The sequence below is a fragment of the Onychostruthus taczanowskii genome, unplaced genomic scaffold, assembly GCF_017590055.1.
Source record: "Onychostruthus taczanowskii isolate IOZ18803 unplaced genomic scaffold, ASM1759005v1 scaffold10, whole genome shotgun sequence".
Classification (NCBI taxonomy): Eukaryota; Metazoa; Chordata; class Aves; order Passeriformes; family Passeridae; genus Onychostruthus; species Onychostruthus taczanowskii.
The window spans coordinates 122,083-138,042 of NW_024496526.1; the positions used below are offsets into that span (position 1 = coordinate 122,083).

General features: G+C 47.6%; 1 protein-coding gene across 25 annotated transcripts in view; it reads right to left on the reverse strand.

The window, feature by feature from the left end:
* Positions 1-12,847, reverse strand: part of MAPK8IP3 (mitogen-activated protein kinase 8 interacting protein 3) — a 75,523-nt gene extending 62,676 nt beyond the window's left edge. For all 25 annotated transcript variants that reach the window (XM_041404530.1, XM_041404504.1, XM_041404601.1 and 22 more), the window contains exon 1: positions 12,457-12,847. In XM_041404530.1, coding sequence (XP_041260464.1) covers positions 12,457-12,774 — 318 coding nt within the window. In that variant the 5' untranslated portion in view covers positions 12,775-12,847. The remainder of the gene's footprint in view (positions 1-12,456) is intronic.
* Positions 12,848-15,960: the final 3,113 nt, after the last annotated feature.

A 15,960-nucleotide genomic window follows, 5' to 3' on the forward strand; every position in this document is an offset into this window, starting at 1 on the left:
ATGATCGGCGGCCAATCCCTCAGCAAGAGCATGCCGCAGTGGAGAAGGGCCAGCAGCAGCGAGTGGAAGCGGTATCTGCTTGTAACCTCTGGATAGTGCCTCCCTGTAGGGTGACTGTGTGCCCCAACAATCCCAGCAGCTTTCGGGATGCGGTTAAAACACGGGTCTCAGAGGCTGAGGGTCTGTTGCGGGGGGGCAGGAAGGTCACAGTCTGTGGCCGGTGACAGCATGCCCGCCTCAGAGGAAGAGGCTCTGAGAGTTCGGGGGGGCCAGGTTCTGTGCAGGCTCATCCTGTGTTCAAGGCTATCCCGAATTCGAGGCAAACCGACAAGCACAGGGTTATTGCCTGGCGACTGACTGAGGAGCTGCAGGGTGCGAGACATGGCCTTGGTTCAAAGGAGGTCATGCAGTCTCTCCAGATCATAGCCACTGACCTGCTCTGCCCAGTTGACATCAGGCATCTTGGTCAGGCACTTTTTTGGTCTCTGCAATTTGCGATGTTTTTGACATTCTGGACAGAGAGTGCTGCGAAGGTTGCAGCGAGCAACAGGCTTCTGCCCCTGGAAGATCCTAGGCATGGTGTGGGGATGGATGCTCTGCTTGGGGAGGACACCTACTCCCATCCTGATTTCCAGGCTACCTGGGATGCTGCTGTTCTCCAGCAGAGTCACTCTCTGGGGTTTGCGGCATTGGTGAAAACCATCAAGGTGGCCTCCCCGACGTCCGACTTTGCTGACATAAGGCAGAGGCAAGGCGAACCTTTCATGCCATTTGTCGAGAGGCTGACTACTGCTCTGGAGAAGCAGATTGAGGAGTCTGGACTCAGGGAGCCCCTTTTGAAATGCTTGGCCCAGAACCATTCAAATCCTGAATTCCAGAAGATCATAAATTCTCTTCCGGGCGATCCTTCAGTGGTGGATATGGCCAAGGCATCTATGACGGTGAGTGGTGGGGATCCTGAGGTGCTCACTCTGGCAGTTACCATGCGGTCAGACCAGGTACCCTTAGGGGGTGGACACAAGAAAAAGAATAAGAATAAGGGCAAGAAGCAGCAAGGTGTGCCAAAGCCGGCAGGTGCACCTTAAGGCAGGTCAGCCCAAGTTTGCCCAGTCAGCTCAGAGACAACGCCCACGGCTCCGCCGGCATGGATGTATGTACCGCTGGCACAGTCATCCTAGACTCTGATGGTGAGCATACGGTTCCCTTGGACGTCCTCGGACCTCTAGAACAAGGTCTGAGTGCGTTGTTAGTGGGGAGACCTAAAGTCACCCACCAAGCGATCTTTGTTCACCCAGGAGTTGTTGACTCTCCCTTGGCAGGTCTGATTTTTGCTACCATTTTCACACCCTCTCCCCCGTCACCATTCCGGCAGGGACTCAGATTGCTCACCTTGTGTTTTTTCAGTCATTTGTCCCCAGGACTGCCCCGCAGACTCATGGGACTGGTGGCTCTGGATACGAAGGACCGCCACAAGCCCTCTGGTCTGCGACCATTTCCGTACAACAACCCCAGATGGTGTGTCCCCTGACTCTGCCGGGTGCCTGTCCACTGATCATCAAGCTGCAAGGTTTGATTGACATGGAGGTGGACGTGACAGTCATCTCCCGCTCTGTGTGGTCTTCTACGTGGCCTCTGGACCCTGTTGGAACACCTGTGGTAGGGGTGGGGGGTCTGGCACATACCATGATGAGCCACAGCTTGGTTCTTGTCAAGAACACGAGTGGGCAGGTGGCTGCAGTTCGACCTTATGTCGTTTCAGCCCCAGTCACTCTGTGGGGGCAGGATGTACTGGCTGCCGGGGGGGGGGTGGGTGCAGATTGGGGTGGGTTTTTGATAGGGGTCACTGTGTTGGAGGGTGAGAGGTACCCAACACTGCCTTTATAGTGGCTGGTAGACAAACACATTTGGGTTCATCAGCGGCCCCTGACAGAGGAAAAATTGCCCACCCTTCGTCAACTGGTTCAAGAACAATTGCAGCAGGGACACATTGAGCCTTCAGTGAGTCCCTGGAATACTCCCGTCTTTGTCATAAAAAGGAAATCTGGGAAGTGGAGGTTGCTACAAGACCTCCAAAAAGTCACTGCAGTGATGGAAGGCATGGGGACAGTGCAGCCTGGTATTCCTCACCCACCATGATCCCTGCGGGGTGGGAGATCTTGGTTGCTGATTTGAAAGATTGTTTCTTTACAATCCCTTTGCATACAGATGACAAGCCGAAGTTTGCCTTCACAGTGCCTTCAGTCAACAATGCTGAACCTGCGCAGAGGTATCAATGGAAGGTTTTGTCACAGGGCTGTCGCAACAGCCCAATTATTTGTCAGTGGTATGTGGCTCAGGCCTTGTCCGGTTGTGCGCAATCAGTTTCCTGACGCCTGTTGTTATCATTATATGGATGACATCCTGGTGGCGGTACCCAACTGGGATGAGTTGTTGAGGTTACAGGATCAGCTGTTTGCTGCCCTACATGCTTATGGGCTTGCGGGTGGCCCAGGAGAAGGCTCAACAGCACCGTCCTTGGAAGTATTTGGGGGTCAAAATTTTAGACCGTACCATTCAGCATCAGGAGGTGTGATTTTCAGATTCTGTTCAAACCAGATGATGCCCAGAAGTTGATGGATGTTATCAGCTGGCTGCATCCTTACTTGGGACTGACCAGAGAACAGCTGTCCGCGTTGTATGATACTCTGACAGGGGACCCCGACCTGAGATCGCCTCAAGAGTGGACCACTGCAGCATGACAGGTGCTGAAGGAGGTTCAGAGGGCTGTTTCCGCTCACCAAATTCACCTAATAGATCCTTCCATTGATGTCACTGTTTTTGTTACCTCCAGATTTTCATCCTATGGGTATCATTGGCCAGTGGAGTGACAAGTGGTCTGATCCCTTGCATGTTTTGGAATGGGTCTTTTTGCCCCACCAGCCAAAGAAGACAGCGCCCTCATTGTACGAGCTGATTGCTCATTTGATAATCAAATGCCGTCAGCAGTGTTTGCAATTCATGGCTGCCGTTCCAGCGGCAATCGTTCTTCCTGTAGAGTGGGAGGATTTTGAATGGAGTCTTGCTATTCGCGCTCCTTTACAAAGCACGGTGAAAAACTTTTCTGGGCAGATTGCTTATCGCATGCCCAGTCAAAAGCTGCTGCAGCTGGCAAAGAAAATGAGTTTGTCATTGCGGCCAAAGAGCAGCTGGATGCCAGTCAAAGGGCCCACTGTCTTCACTGACGGTTCTGGGAAAACAGGCAAGGCCATTGTTACCTGGAAGGATGGGTCTGGATGGCAGATACTGGAGGCCCATGTGTCAGGCTCAGCCCAACTGGTCAAACTGCAAGCCATTGCCATGGCATTCCAGGAATTTTCCCAGGTGCCTCTGAATGTAATGACTGATTCCGCCTATGTAGCAGACGTGGCCAGGCGTTTGGATTGTTTGCTCCTAAAGGAAGTCAATAATGCAGCTTTGTTTCAGTCATTGAAAGCCTTGTGGAGTGCGATTCAGGCCCAGGTCCATCCCTACTATGTCTTACACATTCGGAGTCACACCAATTTGCTGGATTTCATAGCAGAAGGTAATGCCAGGGCTGACAGGTTGGCTAACCCTGCTTGGGTAGCACCTCAGAATGATGTGAGTGCGCAAGCCAAAGCGTCACATGATTTTTTTCCATGAAAATGCGAATACACTGCAGAAACAGTTTCATTTGACATCAACTGAGGCTCGTGACATCATCAGCTCTTGTGCTGACTGCCATGGATTTGCTGCGCCTTTGCCGGCATGGGTGAACCCCAGAGGCTTAAAGGCTTTGCAGCTTTGGCAGACAGATGTCACTCACTTTCCTGAAGTTGGCCGACTTAAGTATGTGCACGTGTCTATTGACACATTCTCCTCCACCATGCGGGCCTCTGCTCAGAGCGGGGAAGAGTCGGCAAGTGTTTCTCAGAGTGGCTTGTGAGAAATTTTAGGGATTTGGAAAGATGTGATAACTTGTTAAGTATAAACAATTTGCAGGTGGTGTTTTTCTACTTTGTTTTCCTGTTCTTTTCAAGGACAGCGTGCAAGGAAGATATTTTTGTCAGTTAGCCAATTAAATAGAACCTACCATATCGCTCTATAAAAACTGTGCGGTTCTCCTGAATAAAGCCTTCTTTGCCTTTTCTACAATCCTGCCTCTCGCCTGTTCCTGTGTAATTCTCGGCGCAAGAGTGACAGTGCAGCACCTCATACCAGCTCTGACATCAGAATTCATTTCACCTAAGCTTCTCCATGCTCATCACAAGCTCTGACAGCAGAAAAAGTCCCAAATCCAGAGTGAAGTGAGCAGCTAACACAGCAGAACAAGGAGAGGATTCCTTGTAGCAATGTATCTGAACAACTTAGACTTCAGTGTGCACCAGCCATATCATCTGTAACTGTTCTTATCATTATTTTCTCAGGGCACCGTGGAATTCATCAAGGTTACTAAGACATAAACTGTGCTAAAATAAGAACGAAGAAGCTGAGAGACTGCATACCAGGATCGCAAGAACTAGATAACAGAGGACTGTACAACACCTGGACGGTAACCAATCATGGACACTGAGAAATGGAGGCAGAGAACGAGGGAACAAGACAAAGGCACCAATCAAGAAGTGTGATCTTAGCAGTCTGTAGAATCTATAAAAGTGTGTGTAATGTGAACAATTAACGGCTTCTGCTTGATCATATTGGTCAGGTGTTTAGGAGTCCTGGTTTACCCGCAATAATTCCTGCCAGAGCTTTGCCCAAGGAAAATGCTCCTAATGTCCAGATGTCACTGCTGCTCATCCTTCATGGCACCAGTGAGCTCTTACCAGGGTATCCAGGCAGGCTTTATTTTTTCCCAGTAAGCCACAACAGACATTCCATACAGCATCCAGTGAAACACCTCACTAGCCACCAGAAACAGCAGAGATTTAACTAACTTTAGCCAGAGGTGCGAGCACACCCACAAGTACAACTAAGCTGCACCAGAAGTTCAGAGAAAACAGGCACTTGACGTTCATATGAGTAACTCTTGTGAATGAGAGCCTCCAGAGACAAACAGCAAAGGCAGCACTTCAGCATGATGCCGGACCACAGCCCTCAAGTTGTGGCTCACAGCCCAAGGCAAGTGGCTGCAGGTGGCACAGATGAGCAGCCAGACTGGCTCCAGCATCTCTCCTGCCCAAAATCAATCTACCAAGTGTCTTCCCAGCACACAAGAAATCCTCAGTCACACAGTGCTCTCCACACCAAACTCTGCCTTCCCATGGTGCTGAAAATTCACAACAGGGCAGGAGAAACAGAGAACACAAACTGCATAAAGCGTTTTAATTTTTTTAAACTTTTTTTGATTAACCAGGCTCCCAGAGGCAGTCATACTACACGTACACGTTACTGAGTGAATAAAACTCAATAAACAAACATCCATCGGCATTTCACTTTTTCCATTTCTTTCAGAGGGACTATACAATCCTGGCCCTGTTGAAGCTGTGGGACTTTCTCAGTAACTTGAAGAGGATCCAGTACATCACCCCAACTCTTTAAACCTTCTAAAAATAACCAGGCAGAGGGAACACTAATTTGTAAGTCTCCTTCCCATCACAACATTTTCTGTCGGTAATATTTACAAAAAGCATCAAACCCAGTTATAACAGAAAAATAATCCTTATTATTTACTCTCCTGCTTTTCATGTTTTTTATCTCAGTCTATGCCCAGCCAATGCTCCCTAAATGCTGCACAGACATTTGATGCGCAAAGATGAAATTCCAAAGTTCTGTGGATGCTAACTCATGCTAACCAGCAAATCTTCCTAAGGGCAAGGAATATTCAGAGGAATCAAACCCACAATTCTGGCCTCAGAACAGTACAGTCCCAATGACTTCTGAAAGCAGACACTACAAATACTGCTCTTTCATTATAAACATTTAACAGGAGCACAGAATCACACAACTGGTTTGGTTTGGAAGGGACCTTAAAGACCATCTTGTCCCAGCACCCTGCCATGGGCAGGGACACCTTCCACTAGCCCAGGTTGCTCCAAGCCTCATCCAAACCTATCCTTGAACATTTTCAGGGATGGGGAAGCCACAGGTTCTCTGGGCAACCTGAGCCAGGGCCTCCCCACCCTCACAGGGAACAATTTCTTCCCAACAGCTAATCTAACCCTTATCTCTGTCAGTTTGAATCCAAGTAGGGAACCAAAAAACCCCAAAGAAACAACCAAACAGCACAGCCTCATAGACTTTTTAAACACATCTTAAAATAACCCAATACACTCTTTACAAAGCACTCTGCCACAATCTCAGTGCCAAAGCTACTGAGTTTTAACACTACCATCGCAAATTTGTTGACTGCATTCTTCCACTTTAGTTGTGCCAAGAGGCAAGACAAAAATCTGGTGGTGGTGTAGGAAACCAGGTTGAGCCTGCTACTGCAGCTGTCCTTGATTTCAAAGGTTTCTCATTCCCAGGGCCAAGAGCTACCACTGCTTTTCCCTGATAGCTTCACTGCACAGAGCTCAGCTCACACCCTCACCTCAAGAATTCACAGCTTCCAAATCCAGCCTTATGGAGATGCAATAAAGACCTTCAGGAAAGAGAAATAAAAAGGACACGAGAATTCCACTGATGGTAAAGAAATTAAGTACTTTTTTTTTGGTCTCCCATCGTAACAAAGAAGTAGATACATTGGAAACAGAAACAGCCCCCAGCCCCAGGAGCTCTCAAGAGCAAGGCTGACCAAAGCATTAATATTTTATTACTTTATCTCTTTTTTTTCCAGAGCCTCTACGCCTAATTTCGAAGAATAATTTCTGAATATGAACAACTAAACAGTTAATCACCTCAGTCATCTAAGAGAACTGGAATATGAAACTGATATATATATATATATATATATATAATGTCACATGGATTTTTTTTTTTCTGCTAGGGTCTATCCCCAGATTTTAAGTAGGATCACTGATCTGTAATAATCCAGGATTATGGCAAACAACTATGGCTCATACACTACTCTTTAGAGGGAAAATAAGTAGCACAAAATCATCCCAAGGCCAAAGAATGACTATGCCTCTGAAGAGCAGTGGTACAGCCACTCTGCATTGCTTGGCTTCCTGCTTTCCTGTCTCTTGCAAAGGAAGAAAATTACTAAAAATAGAAACGTATCATCAGAAATCATCACATCACATCAGTGAGAAACCAAACAGAGATAGAAACGCACAGAGATGCAGGAATCTCATTATGTGACCTTAATTTGTGGTGGCTGACAGTGTGTGCAGTGGGGGCCCAGCAAACGGAGCGCTGGGGTTCAGTCCAGACCCGAGTGGGGGTGCAGGGCTGTGGGTAAAAGCTGCGTTGGGAGAAAACCCCTCACTTGAGGCAGCTGTGGTTTCCTTTTAGCATGGGAAGCAGGGTGAGGGAGGGTATTCTTCCCCTGACTTCATTCAGGTGAGACCCCACCTGCAGTGCTGCCTCCAGTTCAGGGGTCCTCACCACAAGGATGCAGAGCCGTTGGAGCGAGTCCAGAGGAGGCCACAGACATGCTCAGATAGCTTTCCACTGCCAGAGGGCAGGGTTAAATGGGGTATTAGGAAGAAATTTTTCCCTGTGAAGGTAGGGAGGCCCTGGCACCGGTTGCCCAGAGAAGCTGTGGTTGACTCATCCCTGGAAGTGTCCAAGGCCAGGCTGAGTGGGACTTGAAGCAACCTGGGCTAGTGGAAGATGTCCCTGCTCATGGCAGGGAGTAGGACAAGATGGGCTTTAAGGTCTCTTCCAGTTCAAACCATTCTGTGATTCTATGTTGAGCTTTTTATCCCTATAGGCATTTATTTAGCAAAGATGAAACAGAAAATTAAGAAATTTAGTTGTCTATTTTACATCAACATTAACTTGACTTTATTACATGAGAACACTCACAGACGAAAGGCAGTATAGACACATTGAGTTTTTCTCTTGGGAAAACAAAGAGTTTAAAAATATTTAATGCTGCTCTCCCTTACTGGTCTCAAGAGCTGAAATGGACCCTCAGAAAATAGAAAAATGGTCATTAGTCGTGCCCCCCCCATGATAAAAATATTCCTCCATTTCCATCATGCTGTACCTAACATGAATTTTAGAACGTTTTGGCTCCGTGAGAGCAGTGTCATTTACAGGTAAAAAAGAGCTCCCTGCATTTCACCTGATTATCACTCATATTGCTCCTCAGTGCCTCGACATGGCAGACCCGTGGTCTGGGGATGCTCCAAGCAGTGCCACCCTTTCTTCTGGAAAGTGCTTGCCTTCAGCAGACCCTGTTCCAAGTGCTCGCAGTCATGGTACCTGTAGAGTGAACACCTGATCCCGGCTTTCCTAACTCCAAGAAGCCATGCTAACGTACCCCAAACATCCCTGTAAAGCTTCTGTGTGCATTCACACGTGCACACTCATCTTGGCATCAGTGCCCAGTGTGAGGAACAATCACTGCAGAAATCAGCATTTAGGGCACACAGTGATATTTGTCTTCAAGAAAGAAAGAATACAGAACGTTAGGAAAGCAGCTTGCATAAATCAAAATGTCTCATTGAGAGTGGACCCAAATAAGGCCTGTTTTCCCTGGGGATTTCTGCAGGTATCCCTAGCCCTTTCCTCATCCCACCTCTACACCTACATGTTCCCTGAGCAGACCCCAGAAAGGAACAGTGTGTGCATACTGGACCCACCTGCCTCAGACCCACGTGCCTACTGTCCTGCTGCCACCAATCACTTGCATGCTGGCAACTCTGTCTATCCCTTCACCACGCAGAATCTTCATCTAACCTTTCACTATTCACCAAAAAGACAGCCCAAAAAATTTAAGTAACCTTTTTATTTAACAAATACATCTGAAAGCAGCCACTAGTTTCCTGAGTTATTTGGGGCAGCTCCTAAGAGAGCAATCACAACAGCTTCATTTCCTTCAGAGATCAAGCTAAACCAAATACTTAGCCAGTAAAGTAAGTAATGTCCCATGCACCAGTGCAAATAGCAGGGACACAAAGGTGATAAAGAGACTGGAGCATCTGTCACAGGAGGAGGAGCCAAGAGGGCTGGGGCTGCTGAAGAAGGTTCTGGGAGAACTGACCAGTGTGCTCAAGTACCTGCTGGGAGGAAACAAGGATGAGGGGGCCAGACTCTACTCTGGACAGGAGGGAATTAGCACAAGGGAAACCACACAGAACTCCATCTGAACACAAGGACGTACATTTTTCCTGCGAGGGGTCAGACACTGGGACAGGTGGCCCAGAAACGCTGCAGAGTCTCCATCCATGGAGATGTTCAAACTCTTAAGCACCTCCTGGACAACCTGCTCCAACTGCCCTGACTGAGCAAGGGTGTGGGACTCAATCTCAGGAGATCAAAGACACACTAGAGGAGTCTGTGATTCCACAGACCACCACACCGCACAAGCAATAATGACCCTACGTTCACACATATGTATTCTATGTTCATGTGAAACAGATGGAAGAAAACAAAACCACCAAAAATCTGGTGCAATCCCGTATCTTCAGTAGCTGGGAGGTCATGGAAAATTGCAAAATTCTGTACTAAGCCCCATAACGACAGCAACTGACAGCACTGCCTCATACCAAGGAACGTGTATTCTAAATCCACTTGCCCGGATGTTTCTGCCATCCTATTTTAGGACAAGTGAAAAACATGGAGTCTCTACAACATAACCATTTAGACGGTAAAGCATTAATTTGCTTTTGGAAAAGACTGATTTAAAAGACAATATACAGAATTGTTTTAAGACAGCAATTTTGAAAAGGAAACATTCCTTTACGGCCTTAATGAAAAGGAAGTTGTTTCTCTGTGTGTGGCAGTCGTGTGGGAACTAGATGATCTTTAAGGTCCCTTCCAACTCAAACTATTCCATGTTTCTATGATTCTGCGATTAACCCTAATTTAACCAACCATACCTGTACAGTCTGTTCGTGCACAACTGCGGCATAAAGATGAACAGCAAGGTGCTATGGCTCTGCACAGTGGTAATCAGCCAATACAATGCACATTTTAATGCCACAACAATGCCCACCTGTGGTTTCAGTTACTTTGAATTTAATAAATTAAGTAACCATAACTCAGGGTTCTTTGACAGGATATTCCAAGAGAACAGATGCATTTTTCATCTCCAACCTCTCAGTGTCAATTTAATTGTAGTAATTGGCACTCATACACAGACAAGAATCAAGACTGAGGTCAAATCCTGTTTCCAGGGGAGGATCTTCCCAGTAGAAGTGAAGATCCCACCCAAGACCTGAGGCACAGCCCAGGAAACTGATGGTGTTGGAGAGGTGCGATGGACAGTCCCACGTCACTATGGCACTGTTTCAGAGCAGCAATGCACGTTCTTGGAAGGAAAGTTTTCTGGTTTTTGATTGTGCACAATTACCTGGTAGCCAGCGGAATTCCTTGTCATATACAGACTTTCATCCCCACAACATGCAATTTACTGCAGAGTAAGCAGTGCATGGGAAACAGGCACAGACAAATAATTTACTTTGTTACATACTGAGGGAAACAGCAGCTGTGTATTCCATGTATGGCCTTGTAATAAGAGACTTGTAGAGGCAGAACGCTCATTTATTCTCATAAGAAACACATTATCTATTCCTTTTTGATAACAAGTCTCCTTGCAGACACTTCTCCCACTTACTGTGTGTAAGGATGACAAACTATCTTCTTCATCATCATCATCACCACTGGCACTTTTTAAATCTCACTTTCTAAAAATATCATTGGCAAATGGTATTCTGCCACAGTTCCGAAATTTCCTTGCAAAGAATGTAACTGCCATCAGTACATTTGCTTCCAGAAAACACATCCTGTATCTAGTAAGCCCAGAAGAGAAATCCACCCCAATCCAAAGATGAGAGATGATTCCAACTGGACTGTTCCAACCCCCATTGGCAATCCCATGTTTTTCCCATAAATAGTGCACTTTAAAAATTATTTCTCAGAAGCTGCAAAATGCTGTCTCTACGCAACATAAATAAACATCATGTACTCAGAATAATTTTTAAGCTCCTACAAGCATTCAAAATAATTTTAGGATCATTTATTAGTCCATTAATACATTAATAATTAGAATTTAGGACTAAAACTTTTAACTGACTGCTTTCAGTATAAGTAATGGATCACAAGTGTCTCCCCACTGAGTTACCAAGCTTCTCACCCATGATTATTAAGCAACATGAACATGTCTATGAAAATCTCGCATCTGCTTTACAACATTTTCCAGTTCAACAACTATTTCATTACTACCTTTTCTTTCATTGATTACCCCATATCAAATCAGAACTTGACTCTGAAGAAAGCAACTGAATCTTAAATCTTCTTCCTTAAAGACAGAAAAACCCCACTTTTGAAGAAGTTTAAAGGAGATGATGAGGTGGGGATGGACTGTTTTCAGCACCAAAGCTCTATCCCAGCTCACAGACTGTCATTCCAAGAGGCTGAACAGCAATCCCTATGGGTCCCAGCCTTCAAGACTGAAGGGATGCTCTGTACTTCAGCAGGGACAGGTGCAGATACAGCAAGATAACACGAGTGCAGATCACCTCCCCCCTGTCTTGTCTACATCCGGGTCCCTGTAACCGGAGCATTCTTCTTCCTCTCCATCAGAGGGGTTGGATTTCTCATGAGCCACTTCCAAACAACCCCACCAGCTGGGCAACCCTGTCCCCGCTCTCCCGAGAGCGCATCCATACGCTCCAGGAAATGGCAGGTCCTGACTTGGGGACGACTTTACTAAAACTCAAGACATAGTTTTGAGACAAATAAGTTTCAAAAATAAGACGTTATACTCTCAAGGCAATCCCTTGCTCCAACGAAACAGCTTACAGCTGACATTGAGAATGCTGGATGACTGCACAAATTACCCATTTTAAAAACTAATTTTTACACCACAAATTATGCTGACCCCTCCGGATGCTGTTGGCATTGCAAACTGAATTCCTAATTCCTCAGTAATTCCACAGGATTGCAGCTATTGTGGTTCCGTTTTTTTTTTTTTTTTTCCCTTCCGCTATCACGGGGAGCTCAGCCGCAGTGGCCCAGGCCCCGCGGTGCGGCGGAGGAGCTGGGCCGGGCCGGGCCTGCCGGGGCCGGAGGAGTCCCGGGGGCAGGAGCCCCGCGCCCCCGCGGGAAGGGATGCGCCTCGCCTCACCCGGGCCCGCCCCCGCACTCCGCTTCTAGAAGGTACCGGCGGCCGCTGCCCCGGGGCGCCCACCCCCCACAGCGCCCCCCCTCGAAACGGGCCCACCGCGGGGGCTCGGGTAGCAGGGACCCGCCAGCGGTGGCGATGGGGGCGATGGAGCGACGGTCTGTGAGAGGCGGCCGAGGCCGCATCCCTGAGCCGCCCCCGCCACCCCCTCGGCCCTCCCGGTCCCCTGCATTGGGGCCCCCGCCCGGCGGTGGCCAAAACAGTCGCGGGGCGGCGGCACTCACCTCCTCGGCCTGCTTGCGCAGCGCCTTCTCCCGCTCGTACTGCGTGAGCAGCTGCTCGTTGTCCTCCCGCAGCAGCTCCAGCTCCACCTCGTGCTCCTGGTTGTCGGTGAGCACCGAGTCCAGGTTCTCCAGCACCGTCACCACCAGTGGCATCAGCTCCTTCACCACCTCCTCATCGTAGCAGTGGATCAGTCGCTCGAACTCGCGGTAAATGCTGTTGGCAAGGCCCGAGACCCGCTCCGACATCACCGAGCCCGAGCAATAATCATCGCCCGGGTACCCCCCCACGCCGCCATCGTCTAGCTGGATCTCCAGCATCCTGCCGGCCGACTGCTCTCGGCCCCGCTCTGCTCGCCTACGCTTCGAACCTCCGCTGACGCCGCTGCCGCCACCGGGCGCTGCCCCGCCCCGCCCCGCACGCGGCGTCACGGTCCGCGGGCACCGGTCGGGGCGGAGCGCGGCGGCACCGCCCAGAGCGGCTAGATCGGGGGTGAGGTCTGCCCGTGCGGAGAGCAGGCGCGGCGCCGCAGTGCTTCTGGCGCTGGAGACAGGAGCGGCAGCGGTGCCGGCGAGCCGCCCGCGCAGCACGCCGCGCCGGGAGCGAGCCCGCCCGCGGCCGGTCCCGAGCCCCGCGGGAGTCAAAGCTCCGCGCAGCGGGGCTCCACGCAAGGCGCGAGGGGCGCACTCCGGGCCCCACGCTGCGGCGTCACGCGCAGGGACACCGAGCAGCAGCCAGCGCATGCCCGGGTGGCGCCGCACCTCGGACATGGGAGCGCTGGCTCTGGGAGGCGCGTTAGAGACTCGTCACAGCCGCGGTGGTTGCATTTCCAACATCGGGCAGCCGTAGTTAATAAAGAGAAAGGAGACAAGAACCTGTTCGGTCAGGCAAATATGGCCCTCTGGAAAGCCAGAGGGCCATATTTGCCGTCTCAAGTCTTCAAAGAAAATTCAGCACAACCACCGAATTTAATCAGTAGATTTCCCAAAGAAACAGCAGCACACACCAAATTACAGGCAGAAGCTCCAGCAAATTACGGGCGGTAGCCTCCAGCACCCTCAGCAGGTGTCACAGAAGTCAGAGTCTGCCACATCTTGGGCTCAGCTGAGTTTGGGCTGTAGAGTTGGAAGAAACCAGCAGGAATCATTCTTCTCTGTACTGAGAACAGCCTGGCAGGAGAGAGAAATAAGGGGTCGATTTGAGAAAAGGCTCCCCACATCTTCATTTGGCTTAGAGCTCTAAAGAGTCTAATTCCAAGGTCGTGACTACCAATGACCCTAAAAGCTTCATATTGCACAAAGGGAAGGAACTTTAACCCTACCCAGAAAGCCTAATTGCAATGGGAGTATCACATCTCACTGGTAATTAAGAATTTTAAGTTTTATGAGTGTTTTGTTCTGTGTTACATCATTAGAAGCTTTTAGACAGCTACTTTTATAGCAAAAACCTATTTGTATCTTTAAAAAAGAGAATTGAAAGGGAATGAATGGAATGGAACAGAATAGAATAATACTGTATGAAATAGGCGTAGCTCACTTGTAAGGGTCCTACAATAATTGAGGCTGAGGTGTAATTAGATACGGGGTGGATCACCAGTAGATTGTGAGGCATCTGAATGTAACAACCAGATTTTCAAATGTTTCCACACAGAGCAGACCCGGCCAAGTGCATCAAAGCTACTGAGCACATAGACACAAGAAACAAATGTGAAGAAACTCCTGCTCAAAAATTTAAAACCCTGTAAGTCATCCATGTTGGGCCTTGATTCATTCTGTCTTGTATGGGAAACTTTATAGATCAAGAGTTGTACTGTTATTCACAACAAACACAAGAGTGTGCTGTATTAAATGCAAGATTGCATTTAACGTATTATGAATAAAAATGTATAGGTGAACAGAGAAGCAAGGCAGGCAAAGAAAGAGGTAAGACTTATTCACTAATTCCATATTACACTGAACTTCTAATCTCCTATAATCTAGAGAGCATGTAAAAACATTTATAAAGTCTTCTTGCATTTTGTCCACATACATAAGAAACTGAAACCATGGACATGACATAAACTAAAGCCTGTTGAACCACAGACACTGATGAGCTCATGGCATTACCCACTCTTCTGAAATGCGTCCTTCTTTCTACAACAGAATCCTGGTTCAGGTCCAGTGACATTGTTAAGGCTCCTGTTGAAAGACAGTGATTGCCTTAAATTGGACATTAAAAGGTACATTCCTATATTTATAGATTCATAAATAACTTCAAGTCTAGAGATCAGTCAAGAAATGGCAGGAATGCTAGGTGCTGCCATGCATGAGAAAGAATTAAAATACCACTTCCAGATCAAAGTTGGCAAGTGAAATGTTTGCTTATTCTACACTTTTGGGGTTTTATTGCATCTAGCATAGGAGTTTATCTAGGATTCAAATTGTTATTTGCTTAGCACTAAAAGCAAACTAAAAACTGACTGTGCTATACATATGCAATTGTGTTATGGCTGCAAGGGCACTTTGCTGAAGAGCTTGCCTTTCCAAGTAGGAAATGTAAAGGCACAAGGAGTGAGAAATGGATAGAAACACTGAGACTATGCAAGGAAAATCAGGATTCTTTTGTAATAACTGTATGGTCTCAAATTAACTATTGGGGTTTTTTTTGCCTTAGACAGCTGGAACTTTTCTTTGTGAAAGAATAAGTATTTTTAGGTGTCTTGGTGTGGATATTCTCAGTTCAGTCGAAGAAAGAACAGAGATAACTTCTCCCATGCTGAACCTGGGAATCTTAGAGGAAAACATTATTATCTCTCTTTCTGTAGCCATTGTTTATAGATATGGTTCTCCAGAGTGGGCTATTCATAGTTCACCAATAATGTGAGAAGTTTCTGAAACCAATCAAGTATCACTTTAGCGAGTCACATTATAAAAATGAAATAAATAGGGCAGGAGATCTTTCTCCTTTTTAATGCCTTTATTAAAAAAATATTCAGTTCAGATTGGGGAGAAACGACAGGTCGCCCGCGCCGCCGCTGCTCCCAGTCGTGGCACAGAGGAGGAGGAGGATGCAGCTGTGTCCACTGGTCTGCAGGCAGAGCTGGGGCTTCCGTCCTCGAGGGAGGAGTGGGAATTCTGCTTTTTTGGTTTAACATTCCAGGTCCTCTTTCTAGCTGACATCCTTTTAGGTTAGGGTGAGAAGTAAAAATTATCTTAGCAGATACTGGATTAAGTTCCTCATCTTTAGACATTACTTAGGTCTCTTAATTCCTTGTTGGCTCATTACTTTTAGGGGTTTTTTCCTGGAAAATTGCAAAATTTGGTGAAATGCATTCTCGTCTGCATACCAGCTCTGATGTTACCCCCCACCGCTACCTGCAGGCTCCAGTGAAGCAGCAGGGGGGACAATTGCGCTTGATTTCTAACTATTAACAGGTAATTGAAGAAAAACTATTAACAATGGGTGATTGCAACATGAAGCTGTCAACAACAAATAGTCAAAACTTCAATTCAACAGCTAGCCCAACC